The sequence below is a fragment of the Penicillium mononematosum genome, assembly GCF_028829835.1.
Source record: "Penicillium mononematosum strain IBT 11891 chromosome Unknown utg000001l:1.0-4488741.0:1.0-4491989.0, whole genome shotgun sequence".
NCBI lineage: Eukaryota > Fungi > Ascomycota > Eurotiomycetes > Eurotiales > Aspergillaceae > Penicillium > Penicillium mononematosum.
This window is the reverse complement of record NW_026643271.1, coordinates 1,724,530-1,751,536: the sequence shown is the minus strand read 5'-3', so window position 1 is coordinate 1,751,536 and position 27,007 is coordinate 1,724,530. Positions and strand designations below refer to the sequence as shown.

The 27,007-nt window shown below is 49.4% G+C and overlaps 14 protein-coding genes across 14 annotated transcripts; 7 read left to right on the top strand and 7 right to left on the bottom strand.

Annotated features, from left to right (window-relative positions):
- Window positions 1-437: 437 nt before the first annotated feature.
- On the top strand, window positions 438-1,513 carry N7519_000622 (ankyrin repeat domain-containing protein; the record flags this gene model as incomplete). Its single annotated transcript, XM_057287400.1, has 6 exons — window positions 438-489; window positions 543-568; window positions 666-794; window positions 884-1,006; window positions 1,065-1,394; window positions 1,460-1,513. 6 exons carry the CDS (start codon window positions 438-440, stop codon window positions 1,511-1,513), a joined length of 714 nt encoding a protein of 237 aa, XP_057153483.1.
- A 423-nt stretch (window positions 1,514-1,936) lies between these two features.
- Window positions 1,937-3,939, top strand: N7519_000621 (flavin-containing monooxygenase; the record flags this gene model as incomplete). Its single annotated transcript, XM_057287399.1, has 6 exons — window positions 1,937-2,024; window positions 2,074-2,196; window positions 2,244-2,323; window positions 2,404-2,722; window positions 2,785-3,420; window positions 3,479-3,939. 6 exons carry the CDS (start codon window positions 1,937-1,939, stop codon window positions 3,937-3,939), a joined length of 1,707 nt encoding a protein of 568 aa, XP_057153482.1.
- Window positions 3,940-3,987: 48 nt separating this feature from the next.
- Window positions 3,988-5,634, bottom strand: N7519_000620 (MFS transporter; the record flags this gene model as incomplete). The annotated part of the gene is made up of 1 exon (XM_057287398.1): window positions 3,988-5,634. One exon carries the CDS (start codon window positions 5,632-5,634, stop codon window positions 3,988-3,990), a length of 1,647 nt encoding a protein of 548 aa, XP_057153481.1.
- A 439-nt stretch (window positions 5,635-6,073) lies between these two features.
- Window positions 6,074-7,645, bottom strand: N7519_000619 (uncharacterized protein; the record flags this gene model as incomplete). The annotated part of the gene is made up of 1 exon (XM_057287397.1): window positions 6,074-7,645. The coding sequence occupies one exon, from the start codon at window positions 7,643-7,645 to the stop codon at window positions 6,074-6,076; it is 1,572 nt and encodes a 523-aa protein (XP_057153480.1).
- A 1,539-nt stretch (window positions 7,646-9,184) lies between these two features.
- N7519_000618 (uncharacterized protein) lies at window positions 9,185-10,030 on the top strand (the record flags this gene model as incomplete). The annotated part of the gene is made up of 1 exon (XM_057287396.1): window positions 9,185-10,030. The coding sequence occupies one exon, from the start codon at window positions 9,185-9,187 to the stop codon at window positions 10,028-10,030; it is 846 nt and encodes a 281-aa protein (XP_057153479.1).
- Window positions 10,031-10,534: 504 nt separating this feature from the next.
- N7519_000617 (uncharacterized protein) lies at window positions 10,535-11,020 on the top strand (the record flags this gene model as incomplete). Its single annotated transcript, XM_057287395.1, has 1 exon — window positions 10,535-11,020. The coding sequence occupies one exon, from the start codon at window positions 10,535-10,537 to the stop codon at window positions 11,018-11,020; it is 486 nt and encodes a 161-aa protein (XP_057153478.1).
- A 446-nt stretch (window positions 11,021-11,466) lies between these two features.
- Window positions 11,467-13,149, top strand: N7519_000616 (uncharacterized protein; the record flags this gene model as incomplete). The annotated part of the gene is made up of 3 exons (XM_057287394.1): window positions 11,467-11,985; window positions 12,035-12,933; window positions 12,984-13,149. The coding sequence occupies 3 exons, from the start codon at window positions 11,467-11,469 to the stop codon at window positions 13,147-13,149; spliced, it is 1,584 nt and encodes a 527-aa protein (XP_057153477.1).
- Window positions 13,150-13,742: 593 nt separating this feature from the next.
- On the bottom strand, window positions 13,743-15,549 carry N7519_000615 (MFS transporter; the record flags this gene model as incomplete). The annotated part of the gene is made up of 2 exons (XM_057287393.1): window positions 13,743-14,668; window positions 14,733-15,549. The coding sequence occupies 2 exons, from the start codon at window positions 15,547-15,549 to the stop codon at window positions 13,743-13,745; spliced, it is 1,743 nt and encodes a 580-aa protein (XP_057153476.1).
- An 818-nt stretch (window positions 15,550-16,367) lies between these two features.
- On the bottom strand, window positions 16,368-17,980 carry N7519_000614 (Zn(II)2Cys6 transcription factor; the record flags this gene model as incomplete). Its single annotated transcript, XM_057287392.1, has 3 exons — window positions 16,368-16,399; window positions 16,448-17,734; window positions 17,785-17,980. 3 exons carry the CDS (start codon window positions 17,978-17,980, stop codon window positions 16,368-16,370), a joined length of 1,515 nt encoding a protein of 504 aa, XP_057153475.1.
- Window positions 17,981-18,377: 397 nt separating this feature from the next.
- N7519_000613 (H(+)-transporting V1 sector ATPase subunit H) lies at window positions 18,378-19,931 on the bottom strand (the record flags this gene model as incomplete). Its single annotated transcript, XM_057287391.1, has 3 exons — window positions 18,378-18,990; window positions 19,052-19,577; window positions 19,637-19,931. 3 exons carry the CDS (start codon window positions 19,929-19,931, stop codon window positions 18,378-18,380), a joined length of 1,434 nt encoding a protein of 477 aa, XP_057153474.1.
- A 546-nt stretch (window positions 19,932-20,477) lies between these two features.
- On the top strand, window positions 20,478-23,206 carry N7519_000612 (M protein repeat protein; the record flags this gene model as incomplete). Its single annotated transcript, XM_057287390.1, has 3 exons — window positions 20,478-20,667; window positions 20,721-22,204; window positions 22,262-23,206. 3 exons carry the CDS (start codon window positions 20,478-20,480, stop codon window positions 23,204-23,206), a joined length of 2,619 nt encoding a protein of 872 aa, XP_057153473.1.
- Window positions 23,207-23,691: 485 nt separating this feature from the next.
- N7519_000611 (uncharacterized protein) lies at window positions 23,692-24,776 on the bottom strand (the record flags this gene model as incomplete). Its single annotated transcript, XM_057287389.1, has 2 exons — window positions 23,692-24,675; window positions 24,723-24,776. The coding sequence occupies 2 exons, from the start codon at window positions 24,774-24,776 to the stop codon at window positions 23,692-23,694; spliced, it is 1,038 nt and encodes a 345-aa protein (XP_057153472.1).
- A 716-nt stretch (window positions 24,777-25,492) lies between these two features.
- Window positions 25,493-25,854, top strand: N7519_000610 (uncharacterized protein; the record flags this gene model as incomplete). The annotated part of the gene is made up of 2 exons (XM_057287388.1): window positions 25,493-25,529; window positions 25,637-25,854. The coding sequence occupies 2 exons, from the start codon at window positions 25,493-25,495 to the stop codon at window positions 25,852-25,854; spliced, it is 255 nt and encodes an 84-aa protein (XP_057153471.1).
- A 408-nt stretch (window positions 25,855-26,262) lies between these two features.
- Window positions 26,263-26,490, bottom strand: N7519_000609 (uncharacterized protein; the record flags this gene model as incomplete). The annotated part of the gene is made up of 1 exon (XM_057287387.1): window positions 26,263-26,490. The coding sequence occupies one exon, from the start codon at window positions 26,488-26,490 to the stop codon at window positions 26,263-26,265; it is 228 nt and encodes a 75-aa protein (XP_057153470.1).
- Window positions 26,491-27,007: the final 517 nt, after the last annotated feature.

Sequence of the window (27,007 nt, the reverse complement as noted above, 5' to 3'; positions counted from 1 at the left end):
CTGTACAATTCGGAGGATTTTCCAAGGTCGGAACTCAAAGACATCGAATCTACCTACAACCTTGGAATGTATATAAGACTTCATTGAAAGATATCTGAATATTCATTTCCTTCGTCAGTTGTCCTATTCTGAGAACTGCGGTGTACCTTTCGTATGCGGGTCCAATGCAGAGGTACAAATTGAATCACCTCACATGGAATCACAATATATGAGAACAACTGTAAATACTCTGTGCATTTAATGGACTGAGTCTCTCAAGTATGTGTGTAGCTCTCTTTCTTCCCAAACTATATTCATCCAGCTATGGCGATGTTGTAGAATGTCCAGCTGTGTAGGGCAGGGCAGGTGCCTGCGCGCACAATATTGCTGACTCAGCTGCCCTGGAGGGCTTATCGCAGCTCTTATCGCAATATCACTCTTCCTCCTCCAAAGTCGTCATGGATCCCGATCAGAAGTTCGCCCTGCACGAGGCTGCCCGGGAAGGAAGAAGTGGGAGCTTGATCCTTCTTTCTATAATATAATATACTAATATAGCTTCTTAGATGAGGTTGTTGAGTCGTTGCTCAATGTGAGTCGTGCTCCACCTAGGACCGAGGCTGCCCCGCAAGAACAAGCTGGCGCTGGTACTGCTCGGTCTCCGAGAATGAGGCTAATTATGGGAACAGGCAAACCCAAAATCTGCGTTCGTGAAAGATGATGATGAGCGTCTTCCGATCCACTGGGCTGCAGCCTACAACCGAGTCCCGGTTGTGGAATTGCTAGTCGCTATGAAGGGTTTCGACCCAGACGTAGAAGTGAGCATCGCTATTCTATTTTCGAAGAGGATCCCCGCGCCTTTCAACGCCGACTGGCCACTGTTATATAACCTTGCTAACTAGCATAGGATGGATCCGGTTGGACGCCTCTTATGATTGCAGCTAGCCTAAAAGATGCCGCAGGCGACGCGACTATCGACCTATTACTGCGAAAAGGAGCTGATGTCTCTATCAAAAGTAACTCCGGACAGGTCAGACTTTCGATACAAGGACAAGGTATTGGATGTACATGGACTTACTATCTAATAGAATGCGCTGCATTTCGCAAGTTCCAAAGCCAATATTTCCACCGTCCGCACCCTGCTTGCCAATAATTGTAGTGCTAGAGTCAAGGACAGACGTGGCCAACTTCCTCTTCACAGAGCAGCCGCAGTGGGATCTGTGCCTATTTTGAAGACCCTCTTGGAAGAGGGTAAGAGCCCTGTCAACGCAACGGATGGGGACGGATTCACAGCGCTTCACCACGCTATCTCTGAGGGACATGGACCTGCCGCAATCTTATTGTTGAAGTCCGGAGCGGAAGCGGAAAAGAGAGACAGTGAAGGTAGACTGGCAATTGAGCTAGTCCCAGATGACAAGGTAAGCCCGCCAGAATTAGGTATCCATTTAGATCAGAATGGCTAATCCTTATCATGTCAATTCAGGTCAAGCAATACATCTTACAGACAGCAGAGAGAGAAGGAATTGAACTCCCTTGATCTAGAGCATCTTTAACCCTGGAGATCTCCGCCTGGAGGATAGGCCTGGACAGACATGCCTCGGTCCGGCTTCCCCGCACCAAAATTCCCAACTTTCAAACTTGTATGATCTTGGATTGTCTATTCCAGCTTTTAGTGAACAGGTCAATACATTCAAAATTTGCCAAATAGCCTTCTTCAATTGTTGCCAAAAAGATCAGGGCACGGAGTAATCTCGGGCTATTTCTTGCAGCTTTGAAACACGTTGCATGAGACATGCATAAAAGATAATTGACCTCGGTAACCCGATGATTGAGTAATCGGTACTATTGTTTGGCCTGCGGGGAATGTTTGGCCTGCGGGGAAGGTTTGGGTTATATCCCCAGCTGCGCTGCACCACGATTTACTTGTCTCTCGAATGGTACATGCTCAACCTGATCCAGAATGTCGGCATCAATTAACACACGTCTCCCTGTGGGAAACAAAGACTTCACCAATGCAACTGTTGTCATTATTGGTGCTGGCATATCGGGTATACTGAGTCCTCCAAGGCCAATAAATCTCACTAACCTTTCATCAAGGGATGTGCATGGCGATTGATTTGGTCAAACGGAACAAAACTCACAATTTTGTTATCCTCGAGAGAAGTAGCAGCGTGGGTGGAACTTGGAATGACAACAAGTATCCCGGCTGCTGTTGTGACGGTAAGAAATACTCGACCTACGCAGTGGCAAAAACTGATGGATTCTAGTCTTCAGCTCGCTCTATAGCTATTCCTTTGAACAGAATCCTGATTGGTCAAGAGAGTATCCCGGACAGGAAGAGATACACGTTAGTAATATGCGTGACCCTCCAGGCCTAGACCTGTCTTGCTATATACGAGCCATTGCTGATTATTGTGCGTCGACCAGGCGTATCTCGTTGGAGTTGCAGAAAAATATGGACTCTACAAGCATATTCGATTCAACTCCACAGTAGAGGAGGCCCGGTGGGATGACACCGAGTCCAAGTGGAGGACGAGCGTCGTGCTATCAGGGCAGAAAGACAGCGAGTTCTCAAGCTCCTACGTCTTGAATTCCGATTTTCTTGTCTCTGCTGTCGGGCAACTCAATTTACCCCGAACACCTGACATCCCAGGCCTGGGGGATTTTCAAGGGAAGATGATGCACTCCGCTCGGTGGGATTGGAGTTATGACATGACAGGAAAGCGGATCGCAATCATTGGCAGCGGTGCGCACTGACGAAAGAGACAAAGAGCCCACCTACAAGCTTGTATACTGACTCATTTACAGGAGCAACTGCTGCCCAGATCGCCCCTGAAGTTGCTCGGGTTGCTTCTCATCTCACTATCTATCAGCGGACGCCAAACTGGGTCATTCCACGCCTAGATCAACCAGTATCTACCCTTCAAAAGACCCTGTTCAAATGGGTTCCACCCCTCCACTGGCGCAAGCGAGCCCTTCAAATGAAGTTCCGTGAAGACTTTTTTGCCGCTATCACAGACGGAGATTCGGACCTTTCTCATATGCTTCGGACCTTATGTACCAATGCGATTAAATCGCAACTGCCTGACCGACCAGACCTGTGGGATACGCTGACACCCAGTTATGCGCCGGGATGCAAGCGAGTCATCATTACGGATGATTATTATCCCACTCTTGCCCGTGACAATGTCCACTTGGAGACGCGGGGCATCACATGTATTACAGACTCTGGTATCAAGGTCGACGAAGAAGAGCAAGAACACGACCTTATCGTTCTTGCTACGGGCTTTAAAACTGTGGAATTCATGCATCCCATCCGGATTTATGGCACAAATGGCCGACCCTTGGAGGATATCTGGAGAAATGGAGCAACGGCATTGAACGGTGTTACAGTCGAGGATTTGCCCAACTTTGGAATGTTCTATGGTCCCAACACAAATCTGGGTGAGGAATACCCTGTTCCAGATAACACCATATTTCAATCGTTCTAACTGATCAAAAGGGCACAACTCCATCATCCTCATGATCGAAGCACAGTCACGATATCTGAACATCCTAGTTGGGGAAGTAATGCAAGCCCGCCAACAAGGAAAGACACTGGCTCTCAAGCCAGAGCCGGGTGCGTTGAAAAGCTACAACGACAGGATCCAAGCTATTCTACGGCGTACCAGCTTTGCCGACCCAAATTGCAACAGCTGGTATAAGAGAGATGACGGGGTGATCACCAATAATTGGTGTGGGACTGTGATGGATTACCAACATGAACTTTCAAAGGTGCAGTGGCAGCATTATATTGCCGAGGGAACTGGTAAGGACCGTGTCATGAACAAGGCTGCTACGAAAGTGGGTCATGCTCAGGAGGAGATATTGTTAAGCAATTCTTCGTTGCTTGCTGGGGCTATTGGTGTTTTATCGGCGACAGGTTACTTTGTCGCTCGGTCGAGACGACTCAATGCACACTGAAACAACTTTGCATATTGTTATAGGTCCATTTCACCAAGACCATTATTCTCAACTCCTCTTCCTATTCCGCTGTCGAATCAAATGCCCATATTTATAGAAAACAAATGGAACAGGTGTCATCAACGCGGAGATACATCCTAACAACGTGAGAGACCAATGCACACCCAAATTGCTGTACATTGGGATTGACACGACGACCATAGCACCAGCAGCGATGTAGCGGAAGAAAGTGGCGCTCACCAGGGCACTGGCTGCGAAAAGTTCATACGTGTCGATAAGATACTGGTATGTGGATATGAATATTCCCTGGACGGAGAATCCGAAAGCCACCGAGGCTATCAAAGGCGACCAGTAGGAAACCGAGGGATAGCTAGTCCAACCCATCCAGAAGAGAGAGATTGGCAACCAAGGAGCACCGTACATAGCGAACCAAAGCCGCTCCTCGGGTGGAAGGCTCTTTTCCCCGTTTGCAATGGCTTTCGACAGTCTCTTCTTGTATGCGAAGTAGATATGAGGCACTAGGGCAAATGCAAATAGGAAACCTACGTTCATGCCAATGAACGTCAATCCCACGGACCCCTGGTCGAAGCCATATGTGTCGCCAAAGATGAACTCGTAGCCCGTCAAGAATCCAAAAAGAACAATATAGACGACGACGAGATAAATGGTAAAGAGCGCCACCATGATTTCTCTAAAGAACAATTCGAAAGGCCGGGAGCAGCTGTGCATCAGCCGAGTGAAGAGCGATGTCTGTCGTAGTTCGAACTCCGCCACAAAACGCTGATCACCCGTGATTTCACGCAGGTGTTTGGCTTTCCATTCCAGGAGTACTGGTCCATAGGTTTCTGGAACAAAAAGGAAGATGGCAGATGTCACTAGCGCAGCCATGATCATCGTGCACCATTCAGTCCAGCGCCAGCTGATGTGCGTGCTTTGGCCAATAAAGGCCCCAACCATCGGGGCAAGAAAAGGCCCGAGGAATGACAGTGTGCAGCAAATTGGAAAGGCATATGTTCGCTCGATGGGGTCAAAAATGTCGGACATACTGCCGCCAAAGGTGGTCATTGGCGTACAGCCAAACAGTCCGGCCAGGAAACGAAAAGCAAGTTGGGCTCCAAGATTTGGTGCAAGCCCTGATGCCATTGTAAAAATCATAAGAATGAACAATGTAACGATGTAAACCGGGTTTCGTCCAACAGTCTCAGAAAAGGGTGCAGCCACAAGAGAGCCGACGCCAAAAGCAATCAGGAAAAGCGCTGTTGCTAGAGACTCGACGACCTCACTGACTCCATATTCCTCCTGTCCTTGTTTGATCACAGTCGAATCGATCGATGAAGCCCATCCGACCAGCATACCCGTAGTACCAACAATGCCCAGTGTCCGCCATTTCCGTCCCGTGGACCAGTTTTTGGGATTTAGTTGGTCATCGGGACCATCGAAGCCGACAATAAACACTGTATCTGTGTCGAGACGTTCAGAGGTTTCGGATACATTATGGGGTTTAACGCCGGGGACTGTCACTCTCTTGCCGTCGTGTAGCACGATTTTCGGTGTAGTATTTACCGAGCGGATGCCCTTCTCCAGTCTGGCATCATCGACATCCTCCAGGATATCGTTTGTCGGCTGTGCACGTTGATCACCCGTAGCGGCGTACAGACCGTGCAATTGAATGCTTTCTTGCAAGTCCTTGTGCATGCGTCGGTATTGTCGGAAAGACTGCATGGTCGCGGGGTGCTCCAGGGCAGATCCAAGGACGGAGAAAAACAGAATTTAGAAAGAAAGTAGTAGTTTGAGCAAATCTTTTTATCTTCACTACTGATTTAGATTATTGCTTTTCTTTGTGGTGCAGACTTTATATATACTTCTACTTCCGTTCCCTTTTCCGTTTTACCCGACTTACCCGATATTTCCTACTTAGCCGTTCGGATTTTATACGAACCCAGATAAGGAAAGGAGAGTGCAGGTTATGCTAATTTCCAGGTTGAGTTAGAGCCAGATATCATTGCATGCTGCCTAAGTACATCAACGGACTGAGACTCTGTATAAACGCAATGCGGGGATCCTTTCAACCTTGAATTCAGGTTCTCATCTCTAATTTGATCTATTTATCTATCCCTAGGCGCTAGTTTTGCAATTAGCTAAAGATGGGAAGTTGTGCGTCTAGAAATTCATTCCAGTCAAAGTCAAAGTCATCAGGTAGAGACAAGTTTTCGGTCCCTCCCAGCCAAGAAGTGACGTCCAGGGCTTGCGGAGTGGATGAACTTCGCTCAGCCGTCCTTCCATCCCTTTGTTGCAAACTGTCTCTAAGAATAACCGAGTCCCGTTCTTTTTTCGTCTGGAAGAGACCAACGAGTGATTCTATTGTCTCCAGTGCCGTGTGGACGGTTGGAGTATTGTAAAGCCTGGTAATGGCCCTGAACGAACATAGCGCAGGGCCAATATGTGACAGCGACTCCCTTGTGTCAATAGCCAGCAAGATACAGATAAACTGAAACGGTAGGTTGGCAACATGCCACCACGGAGAGTGATCTTCAGCTAGTCGCATCGCGGCATCGAGGCCGCGGTTCCCGAGTCGCATGATGCGAACAAGAACGTCATTTGATATATTCACCGACAAAACTCGTAACCGACGATATATGGTGAGCGCCAAATTACTTTGCGAGAGAATCAAGGCATCATGGGAGAGTGTAAGGCCCTCAACGCGGGTCAGAGCCTCTTCGAAGACAGAAGCCTTATTGTCATGGTCTGGATCGAGCCATTCCGAGATTTGATACAGGCTTATGAGGTCTGTGGTAAAGTCGTCCTTCCGAGGCAAGGGAAGCTTGCATGAGACACCTCGTGGGGTCACGCGCGATCGGCCGTACTCATAGGAAATCCACGAATTTAGAACCGTGGCTACCCAAAAGAGCCGACGTCGGGTTTCTTCATTAAAACTGACATCTGCAGTGTCGGAATACACTAAAGATGCCAGTTCGAGGTCCTGATGAGCTCCGATGGCCTCGATGATGTGCATCGTAGAACAACTAGCCATCCACGATGCATGAGGGCAATTGGTGCTCCGGAGATATATTGTCCGTAATACCCAAGCACTCGCATGATGAAGGAGAGTTGTTTTTGTAGTTTTGGTTGTCTCGAGGTTTTCTTTTGCACACTGAACAAGTGCGCTTTCCGTCGGGTGTTGCTTGTGGCCCGAGTACAATGAGCCTAATGCTGCCACACCGCAGAGAATAGCGTCATAAGAAGCTACCGTCGTAGGATCATTCCATCTGCTGTCAATCTTTTGCTGCAAATCTTCAGGGTCCAGGACCCCATACACAGGATGTATCTTCTTCAAATAATGGTCGGCTAATTCTTCCATCTCCTCCCTTGGAATCAGATCCGCTATATTGCTGAAGGGCTCTAGAGGCTCATCCCGTGGACCCAGATTCCAGCTAAAGCCGTGCACCTTGGGTGCGCTCTGGGGATTCAATCTCATACCCAGGAGATGGGGGAAAGCAGTGCCTGAATTGGCTTCCATGTGTGCTTGGTTAGCGCCGGCTCGGTTGGAGAGCTTTTGAGCTTCCGGTTCGTCGCCCAGTGCCACCGAGGACTTAGAGGCGGCCTTTTTCTCCCGTAGAGAAGGCTTGAAGGTACACTGATACTCATATCGTACACAGCAAGTGCATGGCTCGTGACCGTCGCATTTCCGCTTTCGCAGTTTGCACATTTCGCATGCTCTTTTGGCCCGCTGTCTGGTCCTTATCCGACCAGAATTATCAGTATGCGAAGACATGACGTTGTGGTACACAGAACAAGATGATGATCGCTTTGTCCAGTTGATGTGATCATGTGGGTCCTGTCATAGTGGCCAATCAGCGGCAAGAACAACTATGTATCCATCCATCCCTCGGTACTATTCGTTGATATCCCGAATACCTTCAAGTTGGTTTCTGTCATGGGGGCAATCTTGTTGCCCTCGTCGGCTTATTTAGCATAGAATTCTCCCTCCACTCCGGATATCATCTCTACAAGGGTGAAACCATTCATGCCGGTGCCATTTGCACCATCGAGCGGAATGTATAAAACCAAGGCCACTCGGGCCCGGCCAATACTCTGCTGAAAAAGGGCGGAATATCCGATATCACAGGATATGTGGCGGCAATCAGCAGAAAGTACAATATAGTATTTGCTCATTCCATCTAATGTTGTATCAACAACTAATTAATATCTAATTCCGGCGGAATGTTAGCAGCACTCATCCGAGAAGTGACGATTACTATCATCTACAACGCGTCTCTAAGCTTTGATATCAAGGCTCAAATGTATCAACATACATGACTAGCTCTTTCACAATGCCGATTGCGACCATGTCACCACGACTTCTGCAGGATGTACCATCATTGCTTCCACCAACTTGACCGGTACATCAGCTACCTGGACATCGAGCGGGGGCCGGTAGCGCGTCGACTCCTATTTTAGCCGCCCCATTTGCACTTGTGGACGCTGCAGCTGCTGGCATGCTAGCCTTCTATGCCAAAAGTGAGGGTATTCAGTGGGAGAGGTTTAGAGTTCTAAGGAGTTGTGCGGAATGCATGTGAGTATGGGGAAGAACAAGTACAGTTTTTAGCTTTCGGTACATCTACGAAGTCGATCATCTTTTTTTTGGCCTTATATGCCAATGGAGCTATCTGAGTCCTTATCTTGTGATGAGAAACCTTTGAAATAGCGCATGAGATAGGTACTTAGAAATTCTGTCCATCCACCACCGTTGTCCTGGGGGAAGTTCGGCGAACCTGCGTCAACATCTCAAATACACACAACTTTCCAAAGTTTCAAAAACGATCTTGGGGTATAAGGAGAGAAGCAAATTGAATGTACTCCATAGGCCGGAAAAGTCATGAATCCAGCAATGAAATGTGGAAAGGGGGGAAGTGTATCTAAAATCTCAAGTTTCTGGATTTTCCAAAGAATGTAGGGCTGCATATTTTGACTCCCCAATTATCTTATAATGTCATACATAAAATTGCATACTTCTGGCGACACGTTAAGCACATATAAACGGTGCCCACCCCCCCCTTGCTCGGCATGGATCGTCGCTTGTCATAACCAAACGACGTCATATATCACTATTTCAATGCTTCCTCTTCTTCTTCTTCTTCTTCTCTTACAATTCACAATATTCCTTGTCAATTCTCATTGCCCTACCCTGACTTGTGTTGGGCTTGCTTATCCACCGAGCTAGGTCTGCGCCTCAAGAGTCAACAGCATGGCCTCTTCAACACCATTGGTGAAACGATCCCTCTCTGGGCAAGAACTCCCGGGAGACGAACCGCTAAGCTCTCCCGCAAAAAGGCGCCGGGTCAATTCCGCTGAGAAAATGCCCATTGAGACAACGGTTGCGTCTGAACCTCTCAGAGAACCCATGCCTTGGACAACTACCGAAACAGAGGTCTTAGTCGAACGTACCTTCAGTTTAAGAAGTGTGCTCGAGGATGATGATCTGCCAATAGAATGCAACTGCTCACCATTGCGCGGCCGATCCGACTACCGCATCTGGCGCCGCAAAATGAAGCTTATTCTGAGCCGGAATCTGCTTTTGGATTTGGTTGAGGGTAAAATCGGTCAACTCCCTCAATCACATTACTTGGAAAGCCAATTAGACAGTTTGAACGAGGCGGCGAGAAAAATCATTAATACAAACCTATCTGCCACTACCAGGCTGATTGTTCGCAACATTCGAAATCCACAGAAGATGTGGGAAAAATTGGAAAAACACTGCAAACCCTCTGATTGGAGCTTGGTGCGATCTGGTTGGCTTGAGTTGCAGAATATCAAGTACAGCCAGTGTTGTGACGTCTGGGAGTATGTGTATAAGGTGGACGATGCGTGGAGGTGCATCTGCCTTGACCAGGAGGATATTCTTGAGAAGCACGAGGTTGCCCGTTGTGCTAGTCTCATGTGCTCTTTGGATACACCGAAGTGGGAAACTTGGAAGATGGGGTTTCTTTCTAGTCGCAATATCAATATACCGAGCTGGGCAAGTCTTGTGGAGAGCTTGACGTCAGCCGAGGACAAGGGCATTGTGTCCGATCTTATTGGTATTGCAATCTGACTGTTTGTTCCACTCACTCACAAATACCTAACATAGTCTCCAACGTGCGTTTCGATTATTACGTTGTCACCATCATCGACTTACTTGGTACGGGATTCTCCTTCGAGAATAGGTAACTTTTCGTACATAAAATCTACTTTAGCCCCTGAAATTGGCTAGCTCGGAAGTTATATAGCTTTGTAGACACGACTTACTAGGGCGGTAAGTTATAGTGGTGAATAGGCGGGATATGACTCTCGAGCCGTTTATGGGGTTTATATACGCTCGGAGCCTAAGGCCGTTACTTAGTAGTTCCTCTAAGTCATAAGCAAGGCAGGGCAACCCTAGAGGAATTGCCTCAGCAACCAATGACATCCATGGATGATAAGTTTCACCGCTTGTCTTGGGTTATACAACATAAGTTCCCTGAGATGACATCAGAACCCTGCGTTAACTACATTCCTTCCAAGGTTCCAAGGTTTATCACTTGGATTACCTAAAATTGACAGGATCTTTCTATACTCCATGGAGAAAGTGAACCAGGCTGTGTCCGATGCCCTTGAAACGCATCGTTCAATCCGAATTCTAGGTGATCTGCCTACAGAAAAGTTGAACCCTGAAGATTATCTGGGCTCGACTCGAGGATTAATCGAAAGCTTCATTGATTTTTGGAAAGAAAAGGCTACATTACGGCTTTTGGCGGTGGAAGTTTGGCCACGACAAACCTACTTTGCGCTCGACTTCAATAATGACGAGTACGACTATGACAACGCCCACACTCAAGTGATTGTCATACCTGTCTACCTGCTCCGGCTGTCCAGAAAAAGCCATACCTGGACAATCTTTCGACACAAGCCCCAAGACTCAGCACTGGCCAGAAGAATTGCCGGTCTACATGAAGGCAATGGGCAGAACCCCATCCCCTTCGTTGAAGACCATATCATAGGCGTAACACATTATGCCCCTCGGAGCATTAAAAGTCCTCTCGGTATATCTGAGAAACCCACATGAAGAGCGGCTATCCCGTCAATATAATTTTCCCGATTGTTTTCACCATGAGACCAAAAGGACGGATAGTATGGATGATTAGGAGAATATTCGTCCAATGTCTCGTCTTCGTCGCTACATGCATGTTAGAACATAGATAGACTGCATAAGTAACCTTGTAGACTCATCATTGTGAAAATACTGCGAGTTTGGTCAACAGATGATCAAATTGTCAGATTAAATCTGGAAACTTTTAAAATATGTACGGAGTAGCATTATGGTTGCTGAAAGGAGACAATATTTGGCAGGGGGCAGGGGGTGCCAAGACCTCGCGGTTACGGGGAAACATTGGGGAAACACCCGTGGACCAGTGGACATCACCTCAACTACACATAACATGCAACATATGTAAACCACATCCGATGTTGAGAATAATTAGCCCCGAATTGGCTATTGCTATGTAAAGCCACATGGCTGCTGGCACCCAGGTTGACTTGACGACGCCACGTGCACCGATTGTCAAGTCGCGACTGGCTCGACTGCGGTGGAGCTTCATTTTATTTCTCATCCTGGGGTCATTGGCAATTACTTCAGAGATATACATCTTCGAAGGTCTTCGACAGAGCTGGTTTTTCTCTCTCAAACCTCTCCCCGTCATGCGCAGTCTCGTTTTGCTTTCCGCGGCGGCCTCAGCGCTGGCTCAAACCCCGGGGGACTCCTTCTATCCCCCGAAGCTGAATGATACATCATACATCAGCAACAGCTCGATTGAGACATATGGGGGTATTTATGAAGCTCCAACCAATGGTCCAACCGGAGGCAACCCCTTTGGCACCTATGACTACTGCTCCATGCCGCATCCTCGTTCAGAGGAATACGAGCTCCCTGAAGCTCTAGCCAATGGGTCAACTGAGGGAAAGCTTGTGTATTTGGAGTATCTACAGCGCCACCAGCGGCGAACTCCGTACAACATTCTCCCAGGCGGAGAGGTAAGCAACTCTCAAATCGACTCTCAGTCTAAGTTAACTCCTTTCCTAGAACCAAGCATATCACTGCGATGATGTGCGCCCGTATCTCTACGCAGGCCCGAACAGCGCAAGCGGCATCCAGCCCATGCCAATGTACGCACAGACATACCAGGACCCCAGCAACCCCTTCACACCCGGCGTAAACGGCACCTGTCAGTACCCCCAGATGACCATCGGAGGAGTCCAGGACGGATATCAGCACGGCAAGGACCTGTGGGGCGTCTACGGCGAGAAACTCGGCTTGATCCCTGCGGAGCCAAACAACCGCGTCTGGTTCCGCTCCAGCGAGTCCGCTCTTACCCAGGCCTCGGCTGGCGCGGTCCTGCGCGGCATGTGGCCTGACCACAAGGGAGCTCTACCCTTGCACCAGATGGTCACGTCTGTGAATACTGTAAACAGCGGATACTCTTGCCCTGCTGTCAGCTCTACTCTGTCGAGTATGAAGACTACCACGCAGTGGAAAGAGCATCTTGCTGTCACCGAGGAGTTGCGCTCGAAGCTGGGCGCTATGTTGGGCGCGACGGAGAGTTCGTGGCAGAGTACCTTTGACCACTTTGCGGATAACTTCCAGGGTCGTCTCTGCAACGGCTATGAGCTTCCCTGCAGTCTGACCAATTCGTCAGCCTGTGTCACGATGCAGATGGCTGAGGAGGTCTTCCGTGCTGGTGACTGGGAGTGGAATTACTACTGGCGCACGAACCCGGATGCGGTCAAGTACATCCAGGTTGTCGAGGGCTTGTTTATTGGCGAGATCATTTCTCGTCTGCAAGCTGTCCTGGACGGGAAGTCGTCCTTTGATTACAGCCACATCTTCATCCATGATGGGGATATCGGTCCTATCCTGGGTGCTTTGGGAATCGAGACGCTTCGCTGGCCCGGTATGGCATCAAACGTTGCTTTTGAAGTTTGGTAAGTCAGGCCGTTTCCTGGGATACTGGGGTTTTCTAACGATTTTTTAGGGAGACGAAAGATAGCGAGGACGTGGACTCCTTCTACGCTCGGGTTTTGTATAGTGGCCATCCCATACGAAGCATCCACGGTGTTCTTGACTGGGTCCCTCTCTCGAAGCTGATTGATATCATGAGCCCCTACGTCCCTGAGGATATAACTTCTCTCTGTGGATAATGGTCTCGCAGGATCTTTCTAGAATAATCATTCCAGAGTTATCCTTTTTTCGGTCCCTTCCTATTACCCATAGAAGAAACAATACGGTTAACTTAGCCAGAGTGTTGAGAGTTCCATCCCACATTTAAAACATAGTATTTCTTATTCTCCGAAATAGATTACCACATGATATGGGTAGACGTCCCACGTGCAAGCTAGGTGAGGTGCTAGTGGTACTAACGTTTCAAGTGCTGCCTAGAAAGCCTAGCACTCAGCTATTGTAATCAGGCGCACAGAATCAAGCAATTTGTAATTTCTAAGGTTGAGAATGTCATAATCCGGACCAAGTCGTTGTCTTTCCGTATGGGGTCCAGAAAAGACCCAAATGCGTCCCCGTCTCTTCATGCGATACCTCAGAAAGTACAATTATTCAAGGGACAGGATATCTCAGATTAAATATTAATATTTTCGTTATTCATGACAATTGCACGTTGGTCGCTAAATATAACGCCGCTCTTTGTCTACTCGTCTTTCCCAACATTATTCCCTGTACCGCCATCAACAAATATCCTGCAACAACTGGTTAAGAATCGCAAACAGATCAAAAGATATACTCATTCCACCGGATCCGAGACAGCAAACTTGCTCAAAGCACGAAGCCTGCTACCATAGAAGTAAAGCAACCAGATACCAATAATCCCAATAACACTCAGTCCACCAAGAAGACTGACACCCCGAGCAACACCCAAGTTCCCAAACAGCGGGTGCGCAAACAACACACTACCACAAGCAAGCGCACTGCGGAAGAAATCATTCGCAGCGAACAGACTAGCCGCGTACTTGGGGTAGGTGAGCGGGATGTACATGAAGATGCACTGCATGACGATGAAAACCGTAGCGCCATAGATGGTAATACCAATGGTAGGCGCGATCCAATGGATAGACGCACGTGCGGTCCAAGCAAAGAGGAAAAGACCAATGAGAGGACCAAAGGAAGCAGGCAGCGCGGGGATAAGAAGCTTCTCATTTACAGGGAAGCCGAAGCGACGGATGCGCCGGTTCATCCAGAAGTGGATGTAGCTGGCGTAGACGGCAATTCCGATAATGCATGAAACCAGCACACACAGGAAGACTAGACCGATCTGGCCGAGGTTCATGTTGTAGTCGACTGGGTAGACCAGAGGGAAGACCTCGAAGAAGGAGTAGTAGATGCCGTAGATGATGGCTGTGTAGATCTGGACGAAGAGGACGGCGGGGTCCTTGATGGTGATTTCCATGGGCTTGATTAGGGCGTCGACGGCGATGTCTGAAACACGCATGTTTCGCTGGTCGAGCTCGGACTGCGACATGAAGCGGTTGTTATTGTGGATTTTGCGGAGACGGGCGGCGCGGCGGAGGAGGATTGTTGCGCTGCTGGTTTCTGGGAGGAACATGAACATCAAGATGAAGACTGGGGCGGAGGCCCAGATTGATTCGAAGAGGGACCAGCGCCAGCCTTTGACGGGGACGGCGAAGCCGCTGAGGAGGGGGCCGAGGGCGGCTGTGGAGTTTTGTTAGTAGATGGACGGATATTGGGTGTAGATAAAGTAGGAAGGGAAACTTACGTCCACAGTAGGCTGCAGAAACCCAAGCCATCATGGCAAAAGGCAGGTTCATTAGACTATACATGTCTCCGATGGAAGCACCTCCAGATGCAAGACAGGGCGAGCCAAAGAATCCTTGCAGGAAGCGCAGCACCATCAGACCGGCGAAGTTGCCCACGAAGGCAGTTGGGATGGAGATGATCACGAAGAGGAACATCGTGATGATATAGACTGGATTACGTCCAATCACGGGGATTTCACTCAGTGGAGAGAAGACCAATGGCCCGGTGCCATACCCCAGAACATAAAGTGACAATCCCAAAGTAGCGACCAAGGTGCTCACACCGAACTCCCTCATGATACCCTCTGTTGAGGAGGTGTAGATCGCAGAAGTGGTATACACGACGAAGGTGTATAGACAGATCAAAATAGTAATGAAAGCGCGCTTGCCATTGGACCAGTTGTGTGGGTTCTCCGAATCATCGGTATAGTACCAATCAACAAGGATGGAACCATCTTTTGTTTTCTTGGGCGCGATGGGGATGGATTTGATTTTCTCGATTTCATGTTGTTCGTCGGCCTCAAGGCGAGCTTCGGTGAATTGTATGGATGCTTCGGTCGACGCCCGGCTTAGGGGCTCACTATCTTCAGGGCTTCTGGTGGAGTCTTGCTGGATGGCCTTCTTTTCGTCGCTCCCGTCTCCATTGGAGTTCAACAACTGGAGCCATGTGTCGGGAAGCTTGAAGTCAGGCTTTTCTTCGGGGTATTGGAAGTATTTATTGTTTGTCAAGAGACGAACAAGCTGCCCGAATGGGGCATCTCGAATGATAGATGCCATTTGGATAAGAAAGATAACCCTTGGGTTGTTATAGCTGAATTGGATGAGATACTATCAATTAAGCTTATATTAAGAGGTGGACTAGCCTATATATACTTCCTTCGCACACTACTATAACCTACATATATCTATTTCAAATCGGTTGAATAATAACTAAACTCCGAGTATTAGGAATCAACCTGATTTCAAAGTAATCTTTTGATCGATAATCCGATATTATACGATCCTTGGGCTGAAGATCAGAGTCTGCGCCAATCAGAATGGCGCATCAACGCCATCCCAGGGTTTCTTAGATGAATTCACCCGACTCCGACTCGTATTGCCTTACGTTATGCTATATACTCTAACCTATAACGGGAATTAACGTTGGAAAAATGACCAGTTCATCATTTTTGACTCATCGCATCATTTACAAATTTGCTATGTCGTTATGTTCGGAGATTAGCCGCTTAGATCCGCCATGATATCTCCTGCTTAGCTCCGTCTTCGTATATCCTTGGCGTCTTTCGTCTCAATTCCTTGGTCGGACTAATACTCAAGAGTTAGACTTTTGAATATAGGTGAGAAGAGAAGTGTTAGATTCAAAAGGAGAAGGCATTTTGCAGACTTGCTAAAAAGAAATATAAGAAATATTTACCATTCGCCACTTCCAAGCGCCAGGGCTTAAATAGGTACATATGCACGCCAAAACCCCTGCCAACACCGACTTGTTGACACGGAAAGTTATAGTGCAACAAAAGAAGATAATATATACAACCAGAACTCAAAACATGAATCATTGCACATGAGGCATAACAGGCTCTCGCCAGCTGGTATCCTTAGTAAGGGATGAAATCGAACTGCATTCGTTCTTGGAGATGTTAGCATGAACAACGGAATGACCAAGAAAAATTCTTACCGAGGAAATGGCTCCAGTCTTCTTCCTCACTCAGTTGATTAGCCCAATACTGCTCGAGGAATTTCAATGATTGAAGAACGTTCGGAACGCGAATAGTGTCGTGCAAGGACGACAGCAGTTGTCGGACTGTATCTCGATCTTGACCGCGCGCTTCGCAGCCCGCAATAAAGATCGGTGTCGTCAACATTACCCAAGGTGAGAGACCCGATGATGGCCCGATCTGCGCGGTGCACTCCAGGATACGTCGGACCGACTGCTGCACTTCTGGCGACATAGTTGGCGTTTTTCGAAGTCGTCGGTGGATCTGAATAAGCGCACTGTGTTGGAATGCCTCGTTGCAGAGTAGGAGCTGCTGTGCGCTCTCCGCAGATAAGCCTTTTGCGGCACTAGGGTAAAACGAGGGCTGTGTGGTTGAGTCACGATCCATGAGCTGTCGAACTGCGGACTCCAAAGACGCAGCATCATCTTCAACACTGGCATCAACTTCTCCTGCGACAAAGCCCTGAGTAGCCTTTTCGACTTCGTGGCTTCGCCAGGCGGCGGCGCCGATCTGCCTAAAGACAGCCGCAAGGTCTACACTGAATCCCCAATAATCATCTAGATAATCGGTAGACCCGCCCAGCCCCATCAAATCAGAGGAGGCGAAGTCCGAGATATCTCCAATAGGTGGACCATTGCCCGTCAGTGCCGTAAGCGACACGATCGACCAGTACCAACGATCCAAATACCGCCGGAAGCCGCTTGTAGACCGCAAGGAATCCTCCCCAGCGGCATCCGATGCCCTCATCAATGCTCTCGCCCCGTCAATATGTGCTCTCCATGAGTTCGGGTTTATCGCCCCGGAATGGATCTCAGCTAGACAGAGCGTCCGAGCTGTCGCCACCAGCGCCTCGGGGTCCTTGGATGAGGGATTCTGCAGCTCTGTTCGGAAATGTTCGAGACTGAGAGCCATTAACCGGGCAATATCCGGTGCTGATTTTACGCTCTCGGACTGGTTGTGTAGGGCTTGGATATGGATCGCCGATAGGGCGGTAGTAGCGTAGAGTAATGAGGGAGTCTGAAGCGCCATTGGGATCAACATGCGACATATATCCTGTTGCATTCCCGAATGACACGCCGTAATTTGTGATGCATCGTTGATAAAATGGTGCAGGAGGGCCTTTTGACTAGACGACAAGGACGAGAAGGGATCGACGGGTTGCGACAGAGTGAGATCTGATCCGGTACTGGCGCTGGCTGGCTGCACCGCCGTCTTGGTGGTGTAAATGAACTCTCCTGGTGAATATTCTAGAACGGTCAGAGCTACGTACAAGCCCCCTCTGGTATAAAGTACATACCAAGTCTCTGCATGCCTCCCGTTCCGACGCAAGCACCAAACCGGGATCGCGAGAACGCCCGTCCACCCCACTGCAACTGCATTGCATATTGGCATTGCTCGCCGGCAGTCTGGCAGCGACCGCAGTTCGGTCTCTGCTCGTCACATTTTTGTCGGCGTGCCTTACATCTCTTGCAGCCTGTGAAGGATCTCGACATGGGTGCTGTGGGTTGGTGGGATGATGTTCTCGGCGAAGAATTCCTGCGGGGACACCCCGGACATAACCGCCCGCGTGGCAATATAAATAAATTCTGGGGAACAGCAATAGGGGTTGATGCTATTAAAAGTTATTATATTAGGTTTCTACAGAGAAATAGAGGGGTCGTGTTCTGCCTTGCACCGTTGCACATCTTGGACCATTTAGCGGTCGATCCCAAGATCCACCATTTGAAGTATTAGGGGCCATGGATTTCACATATGAGTATGATTCTAAGATCTCCCTAAAAAAAAGCAGAAATCGAGTATGCGCTATGGCAAGAAAATACACAGTACATGCCAACCAGAGTATATGTTCATCCCGGAAAGCCATCAACATATCAAATCCTCTTTGAGGGATCAGCCCTCAAAGGTATATCGAAGCCACTCGCCGACCGCATGCAAGCTCTCCCACCGTACTGATTCATCTTGATCAACCATCAATTCCATCACCCGAGTCTTTAGGCCCAGTCGCTCCAACTGCCCACGGCGTTCGGGAACCTCCTTCACTAAGTGCCCTACGTCGCTGCAAGCGATAGCCAGCACCTGCTTGTCGTTATCCCAACTCTTAGACAGAATCTCAGCTAGTTTCTTGGGCAAAGCACCGTTCGACTCCTCTACGATTCGTCGAGCGTTGTCTTTCCAGAAGGTCGGGTTCTTGTGAGGGGGCGACCAGCGCAGGTGGCCCGTCTGGACTTCGGCGGCATATTCGTCAAAGGTGGTCTGTGTCTTGGTATACTCCTCCAACATGGAAGATAGCGCGTTGAGATCCTCAAGTAGGTCGGGGTCGGTCAGATGACGACCAGACAAGTTGGTCAGGAGGGCGGGGAGTCGAAGGAACACGGCGATGGGTAGCAGAGTGGTCCGGTTGCTGGAGCAAAGATTGTACAAAGTTGCAATAAGCAAGCGGGTAGTCTTTTCTTTCGGTGAGAGACGCAGAAGGTGGATGTAGAGTTGGATAATTTCATAGTTCCTAAGTGGGGTCAGTAGCCGCTCAGAGTATAAAGCGATCGCCTGGTTGTCAGATCACTTACTCTTGAAGTTCATCGCCAACGAGTGCTCCCTCGAATGCAAGCTGCCACAGAACAAGGAGCACCCGATATAGAAGCTGGAGTCCAACACCACCGGCGAGACCAGGCTCGACGCTGCGACTGCTGCTTCCCAGTGTGCTAGCGTTGCCGACGTTGTCTTTAGCCCCTGCCGCAGCTCGAAGAGTGTCGATCAAGGGGGCCAGGGTCTCTTGACGTTGTGCCCAAAAGATCTCTCGAGCTCGGCTAGTTCTCAACAGCTCTGAGAATCCTTGGACACCAATATCCTGGAGCCCACTGTCCTGGTTCTTGGTTAAGGTAGAAAGATAGGTGTAGAGCTGTGGGAGAGCTTCGTTGTCGCGTGGCGCAGGTTTGGATGAAGCAACGAGACTGTGCGATACGAGCGCCGTGAGGAAGGTGGACGTGAGCAGAGGGATGGGGTCTTCGGCGTTTGTCGAATGCTGCAGGAACGGTAGGAAGGGCTTGTACGGTTCTGGGTGAGAAACAAGCGAGTTGGCCAAAGAAGGCACATCTATTAAATATCAGTTCAGCGTATTTCCTCGGAGCTTCAGCTCGGCCAGTAGCATATACCTTGAATCAAGTCCGAGGCCAGCACCAGTATATACTGCACGATATCGGTCCTTCGAGAGGCCGAGTCCAAGACACTCTTTCCCTGTGCGCCACCAGCCAACAGATCTGTGTATGCAGCAAGATCTCCTTCTATCGTTTGGCGGCGTTGATCCTTGCGCACCTTGTCCACCGCCTTGATCTTCTTCAGGTGGTCATCGGTGATGTTGCCCGCTCGGACGGCACCCTCCCATGGAATTGGCCGAGCTCGAATGTTATTCTGGAGGGAACTGAGGTAAGTGGGTGGCTCCAGCGACATTGTGAGTGTAATCTGGAGGAACTTAAAGCCAGAAAAGGAGTGTCGCTGGCTGTGAATGATACAAACTGGGAGGTGTGTCCAGAGAGACGGGGGAGCTTGGGGATGACGGAAGCCTGTGCCAAGACCGACGGTATCTCAACGCATAGCCTCAACTTCTGATTTCTGTTCTCTATTTTGATTCCCGCTTCCTATTTCTCTATCGTCTTTCTTGTTTCTATAGGTCTTCCCTTGCCGATCATTTGCCTCACGTTCACTGTCTTATCGGTCCAGCGTCTTAATCTTTGTTCGGGTTTCAGCCTAGTACCTCGAATTCGGCTCAAATCCTACCAGTCTCTATCGTTTCGCCCTCGCAGCAAGTGCTTGCCATTGCCACCTAAGCATCGACACATCTAGCAATAGTTGTCGTCGAATTGGTTCTGAAACGTCCCCACGATAATCCAAGTCGACGTCCGAGCGCAGCCCCCACCGAATCCATGCGAATGCGACACGAGGCATTTGCCGCTTAGTAGCCTGATCGCAATTTCCAATACAGTAAACTCTGCCACGATGGCGCAAAACTCGCAGACGCAAAAGCCAAAATGGGGGGTGGGTTCTTTTTTCCAGCAGGCAGTAGCGGGCGTCGAGTCTCGGCTGGATCACATCTTGATGGATGAGGAGGGAAACCAATCCAACTCTACTGCAAAGCCTACTGAAACCCAGGGCGGAGAAGCATCACCGACAAAGGCTCCTGTTCCTTGTATGAGATCCACAACACGTACGCGACCTGTAGTACTGGCTAACATCTTTCAGCGGTTTCCCGCAGTTCATCGACCGCGCGAAGAAATGACCGGCTTCAGGAACGTCTAGCCCGAGCTATGGTGAAGCAAAATACCTCAAGTCTATCTTCCAAGTCTCCTCAGAGCCGAGTCTCATCACCGCCTGCTAGTCCAGTACCTAGCAATGGGGCTCGGTCGAGTATGGACTTTGATTCCAGCGTTGCATCGGTCAATAATGCGGTGGAAGACCCCAAGGCTTCTCAATCGAATGACGACAGCAATCCAGCTAAGTTGGCCTCACCGAGAATAAGCTACGACTCCGGGGTATCACCGCGTGTTTCGACGGAGATCAGTGTCACAGACTCCGCGCCCAGGACATCCGTAGACGTGGTTCAACCGTCAGTCGACTCAGCCAAAGCTAGTCAAGAAATGTCAGATTCGCAGCGCGATTCGGTACTGAATGATCTTGCTTCGGGTGATAGTCCGCGGGTTAGCGTTGAATCGCCATCAGAAGTACCAGAGGAGGGCGAAAACCCAGATATCGCTCGCTTGCGGGCTGAGCGTAAAACTGCCGAGTCTCAATGGCAAGAAGAGATGCATGGTTATATTGAACGTATTGATGCGTTGCAGTCGAAATTGAAATACCTCGCTAAGGATGCTGCGGAATCGGCTAAAAATGCTGCGGCGAGTGCTACCCCAGGGAGTACGCAAAAGCAACTCCTAGAGAAAGATGAGAAGATCGCATTGCTCCTTGAAGAAGGGCAGAAGCTGTCCAAGTCGGAGATGGACCACCGCACGGTGATCAAGAAATTGCGTCAGCAACTTACCGAAAACACCAAATCTCAGGCTGAAATGAAGAGAAAGACAGACAAGCTTGAGCGAGACTTGGCCAACTCCGAAGCAAGAGCCAAGCGGGCAGAGGCCGCAGAGAAGAGGGCAATCGAGTCTCTGTCATCCCAAACAAAGTCGACTAAAGACTTGGAAGCTGTTACGAATGAACGCAATGCGCTCAGCCAGACTGTCCAAGAGATAAAATCGCAATTGAGTCGGGCTGTTTCCCGCGCCGAAGCCGCCGAGACAAAGGCGAACTCTGACGCTCTAGAGCTAGAGAAGCAACGGGCGAGGGAGCTAGACGAGGAGCTATGCAACCTGAAGATTGAGCACGACATTAGTGAAGAAAGATCCAAGAGGGAAATTACCGAGTTGAAGGAGAAGATTGACCAAGAGAAAGAAAGAGCCCGAATGCTCGAGGCTGAATTGAAAGGCGAACAGTCTGTCTTGGAAAGCAAGATGGAGAGTCTTCGCTCCCGCGCAGAGGAAGCTTCATCGGGGGCAACAGGAGAGACCCAGGCCAAACTTTTGCGTCAGATCGAGACCCTGCAAACTCAATATGCTGCTGCTAGTGAAAACTGGCACACACTAGAGGGCTCTTTGCTCTCACGCCTGGCTAGTGTGGAGAAAGAACGCGATGATGCTGGTCGACGGGAGATCGACCTTCGGAAGAAGATTCGAGAGATGGTAAGATCTCAAACTCCGTGCCTCAGTGTACCCCAAGATTAACCAACGGGAATGTAGAACCACAAGTTAAAGAAGTTCGAAGAGGAACTAGATAACGCCAAAGAAGCCGAGCACGATTTGAACAGCAGGCTAGAGGAACGCATGGAAGAGCTGCAGAAGCTGCAACAAAAACTCGAGAAAGCGGCAGAGGACCTTGCCTCAACGCAAAAGGACATGGCCGAGCAGAAGAAAACATGCGACACAATGTGGGCGCAGAAGCTCGAGGAGGAGCGGGCCAAGTGGAGAGAGCAGGTGAACTCCCCGTCGCAACTGCGCGGAGTATCACCCGTTGCATCTCTACGGCGATCGAGTACCCTCGACGCCATGACCCCAGGGCAGCCGGAGTGCCGCCCTCCTAGCCGGCGCTCATCTACTATGGCTTTCACCTCACCAGAAATTGGCACGCCGCCTCGGCAAAACTCTTACCCTGCCTCAATCACCCAAGCTACGCTTTCTCCGCCACACATCAACACGAATCCCTCACTCATGGCAGCGCCCTCCATCACCTTTGAGCCGGACGAGTATTTCGAAGATTCCGGTACTCCTGCCACCCCTTCAGCCTACGGCGGCACCCAAGCACATCCACCGCGCGGTATCAACGACATAATATCCGAGTCAACTGTCGGCGCCGGCCCTTCTGTGCAGCTGGTCGAGCGTATGAGTGCCACAGTCCGCCGCCTTGAGAGTGAGCGCGCCGGATCTAAGGACGAGCTTGCCCGCGTGACGACCCAGCGCGACGAAGCCCGGCAACAAGTTGTTGATCTTATGCGTGAGCTCGAAGAGAAGCAGCTTTCGGATTCCCGTGTGCAGGAACTCGAAGCTGAACTCGAAGACCTTGATCAGCGCTACCAGACCACTCTTGAGATGCTGGGCGAGAAGAGCGAGCAGGTTGACGAACTCAACGCTGATATCGCTGATCTGAAGAAGATCTACCGCGAGCTAGTTGACAGTACTATGAAATGAGGGCAAACTGTTTAGATGTCTACCTACCATTTAGTGGGCCGCCAGCTGGACGCTTCTTGGCTACGATCTTTCATGCTTAGACTTAGACCACTCGGGTTTGTAAATAGAATATATCCTGCCCTGTACAAATTAATTGGTCTCATACAACGAATTTACTCCTACATCACAACCCGCCTTCGATTCTAGGCGAAGCAGTCATACTTGCAGGGTCACTTCGATCTCGGAAAATGAGACTTCCCCTCCATCCTTATGCACATTCGGATTCTAGCTCTAACAAACCTTCCATTGACAGTATTCAAGCAATTATCATTGACCAGCAGTCTTCGAAGTTTCACCTCTCCTATACTAACCATAGCCATTTAGACTTACAGGCAGGATTGGAGCTCGCGGTAATTTCCAAGGAACACTCATATGGATGGCCCGAAACATGGCTTCATGACAACTTCAGACATCAGCCTGTGAGCGCCTTGCTGCATGGCGTTGCACTATCTTAAAGTTGTTATAGCTATGGACATGCATATATCAAGAAGATAAGGAATGCACCGAGTTGCCCGTGCCCGGCGTAAACTGCACCAGCTGCTGAGAACCTTCAGCTTGCCTCCTATCCCAACTCGCAAGAAGAACATTAAGCAGCTCGTTGGCGACATTTTCTCTTCGGGGCCAAAGTTATTGCGATGGATAGTCTGTTCCAGCGAGACAATCAAATATATACAGAATGAACAGTACGCGACCTTGTTCAATGTGAAGTTGAGCAGCGCCTGGCCATGCAGCCTCTCGGGTGGCTCACGACGATCCTGGTAAACAGGATGGTTAACCTGCACAAGCCAATTCACCCAACCTCTCTTCTGACCCTCAGTCCTGTTTCCAGCGTCGGGATGCCGTCTCCGGTACACAACATACCCACACCGACGCGGCAACATACACGTGAAAGTAGGAACATAACCAGCCACAATCGCACCGAACGTCCCGAGGATGATATACCGGAATACAGGAGAAGTGGCTTTGATGCTAACGCCAAAGACCATATACGCCGTATTCTTGTTGCACTGGGGCTGGCTGCCAAATTGCGGCGCCGTCACCCAAACATAGACGTTCAAAGCGAGGAAAGCCGCCAAAGCCAGGACCTGGATTGCGGAGAAGAAATACAGTCGCCATGGGCCGAGTCCTGAATACCGGCCTTTTCTCACCATGTCCATGCCGAGTATGGCGAGAAGGTGCACGACACATATCGCGTGGAAGAGTGTCAGCTCGCCCTGAACTGTCTGGTAAATTGCTGTGCAGAGGAGGGCTAGGCCTTGAAAGCCCAGAGCGGAGGAGACACCTCGCGAGAACTCCTCTTGATCTTCTCCTGAGGCAAATACGCTGAGTAGATTATTGACCATCGACCCGCCCAGGCAGAAGGCGTAGATCGATATACGAATTTGTGGACGATGATTTAACTGCGGGCTTCTTTTGTTCAAGGTAGGGAGCTAAATGGCGACAGGATGATAATGATGGCACATGAGATGGGACTTACCCCGACCCCAGATACATCGGGGTTAGCCTCGATGGTACGGACTGTCGAGTTCATTTTGTGTGGCACAATGATTGCTCTAACAACTTCCCAAGTGATATGCTACAACGATCTGAGTTGGAGTCTTGAGACGCCCTATATCTTAGTCTCGGTTCAAGTGTCCATTATCGCTTTTACACTCCCCGGGGAGTCTCTCTCAGTTGGCATGGCGAAGAGACGAAGAAGAAAACGAGAAAAAGCATGTGCCCGGGCACATGGCTAAGCAGTAGCATTGTGCCAAGAAACCCTCGCACCAGTCCAAAACACCATTCTTCAAAATTGAACAACACGGAAAGACAGCGCCTGAGTCTGCCAAGGTTGTATCTATCGCACTGGGATTGGGTCACCCTCAGGATGCCCCAGGTGGCTCCCGAGGGATGCTCACTGCAGGGGCCGCTAAGGCCAAATTAGGGCTCATTAGGGAACGTCAGAAACTTTGTCTCGGCAAATGATTCCCTTGATTGGTCATGCCGGGAACTACTTCGTGATCGATTTATCTGTTTCATTGAGGAACGGGACCTGGAGCTCTTTCAGTCTCTTATAACATCCATGGATCACCCATACGGCGAAGGCCTGGGGGTTTTGCCTATACATACGTATACCAAGTATTGGCTAAGGACTTGGACTTTCTTATAAGACACCCGCTCTCATCAGCATATATTTTGGCTTTGTGTATCGTTACTGCTGCTATTGCAATACACGAATCGAACTGGTTGTTGCTAACATACCTCACCATGGATATGGATAATACCAATCGTCCTGCTATCAACAGTATGTCCCAGTTTTTCCTTCCCATAAACTCAAAGCAGATCTGGATTACTTCCTCCTTACAACCTCATCATGCTTCAACACAATACTTACTATGCCCTTTACTTTAGTATGGATGTTCTTCGCCCTGGCTGCGCTGGACCTCGCAGCAAACGCCGCCGCCGGTCCAGCTGCAGTGGCAACTGCCGCACATGTCAACGGGAGTCCAATGACAGCGAGAGCAATGCAAATCGGTGCGCTCGCTGGAGTCACTAAATCAGGGGTGTTAATATTCGTTGAATTCGCGGCGTACGCCGGTTTGCCAACAGCAGGGCGTGGATACTGTTAGCTTTGGTGGCAAGTAGCTTTGGAACTTGTCTCCTGGTAACGGTGGAGGTTAGCAATTTGGTTCTCGGGGAAAGTGAGTGCAGCCCTATCTTCTGAAATATTGCTCGGCTAGAACTTGAGCTGGTGGTTATGGTCTGTTTGGTTATTGTTTCTAACAGTATATACTTTATAGCACCAAGCGCTTTGCTTGTTGCGGCTCTTGTCGCTGCTATTCCCCTTTCAGGAGAATGTATTGGGATATATCAGTGTAAGTGCTTTTACTCCGCTTGCAGCCCTCCATTGCTAACGTTTATTTGTGTTTCAGCCGCTGGGGGGGGCTATATGGTGGGCAAGCTCAATCACAACTTGTTGTTTTGGGGCTCGATGCCTTAGGGGGATATGTGTTTGCTCGTATGGCACATAACAGAGGTCATTTGTTGTCTCTTTTATACATGAAAGCTTTGGGAGCACTCTCTTCGCTGCTCCTGTTGCACTTCTTGATGACTAATGCCTGAAATGTGAAACCGCAGGCTACGATATCTGCCCTTACAATGTTGCTGCTGCCGCTGGGGCTGTATACGGCGTCATTCCCGGTTTCTTTCATACTATCCTTGGGTGTATCGCCTGGCTTACCACCTATGAAAGCATAAATGGACATTTTGTAATAACGAATGTCTTTGGGACTAGGCGAGGGTATAATCCCAATTATCGAATGGGTAGTTATTACTCTCATGCCAGCGCATGGATTTAGTGGGAGAATATCTATAGGTATCATGGAAGGGACTCTCGTCTTGTCTGGAATACTAATACTCTTGGGGTTTGTAATACTTTTTCGGGGTAAATCGTGATAGTGCCAACAGCCTGCATGATTGGTCTGACACTCAAGTCCCTCTGACTATCCATCATACTGGGAGTATCGTCGTATCGTCCATCACGATCGACCTAATCATGTAGAATCCTCGAGGAACGGGTATACATATCAGTAGTAGGTGCCAATTGAGTTAGCCCTCGACACATTCATATGCCCCGTGAAAAGGATTTCAGGTGACTAGGATCGCATCGTCTTTGTCGTGGGTCCAGCTGCATGCGGCATAACCCTGTCGAATCACCTACGGAGTACTATCCTGAGGCTGGAAAATGGTAAATCTGCGAGGCATGTCTTTGGGTCAGGGAAC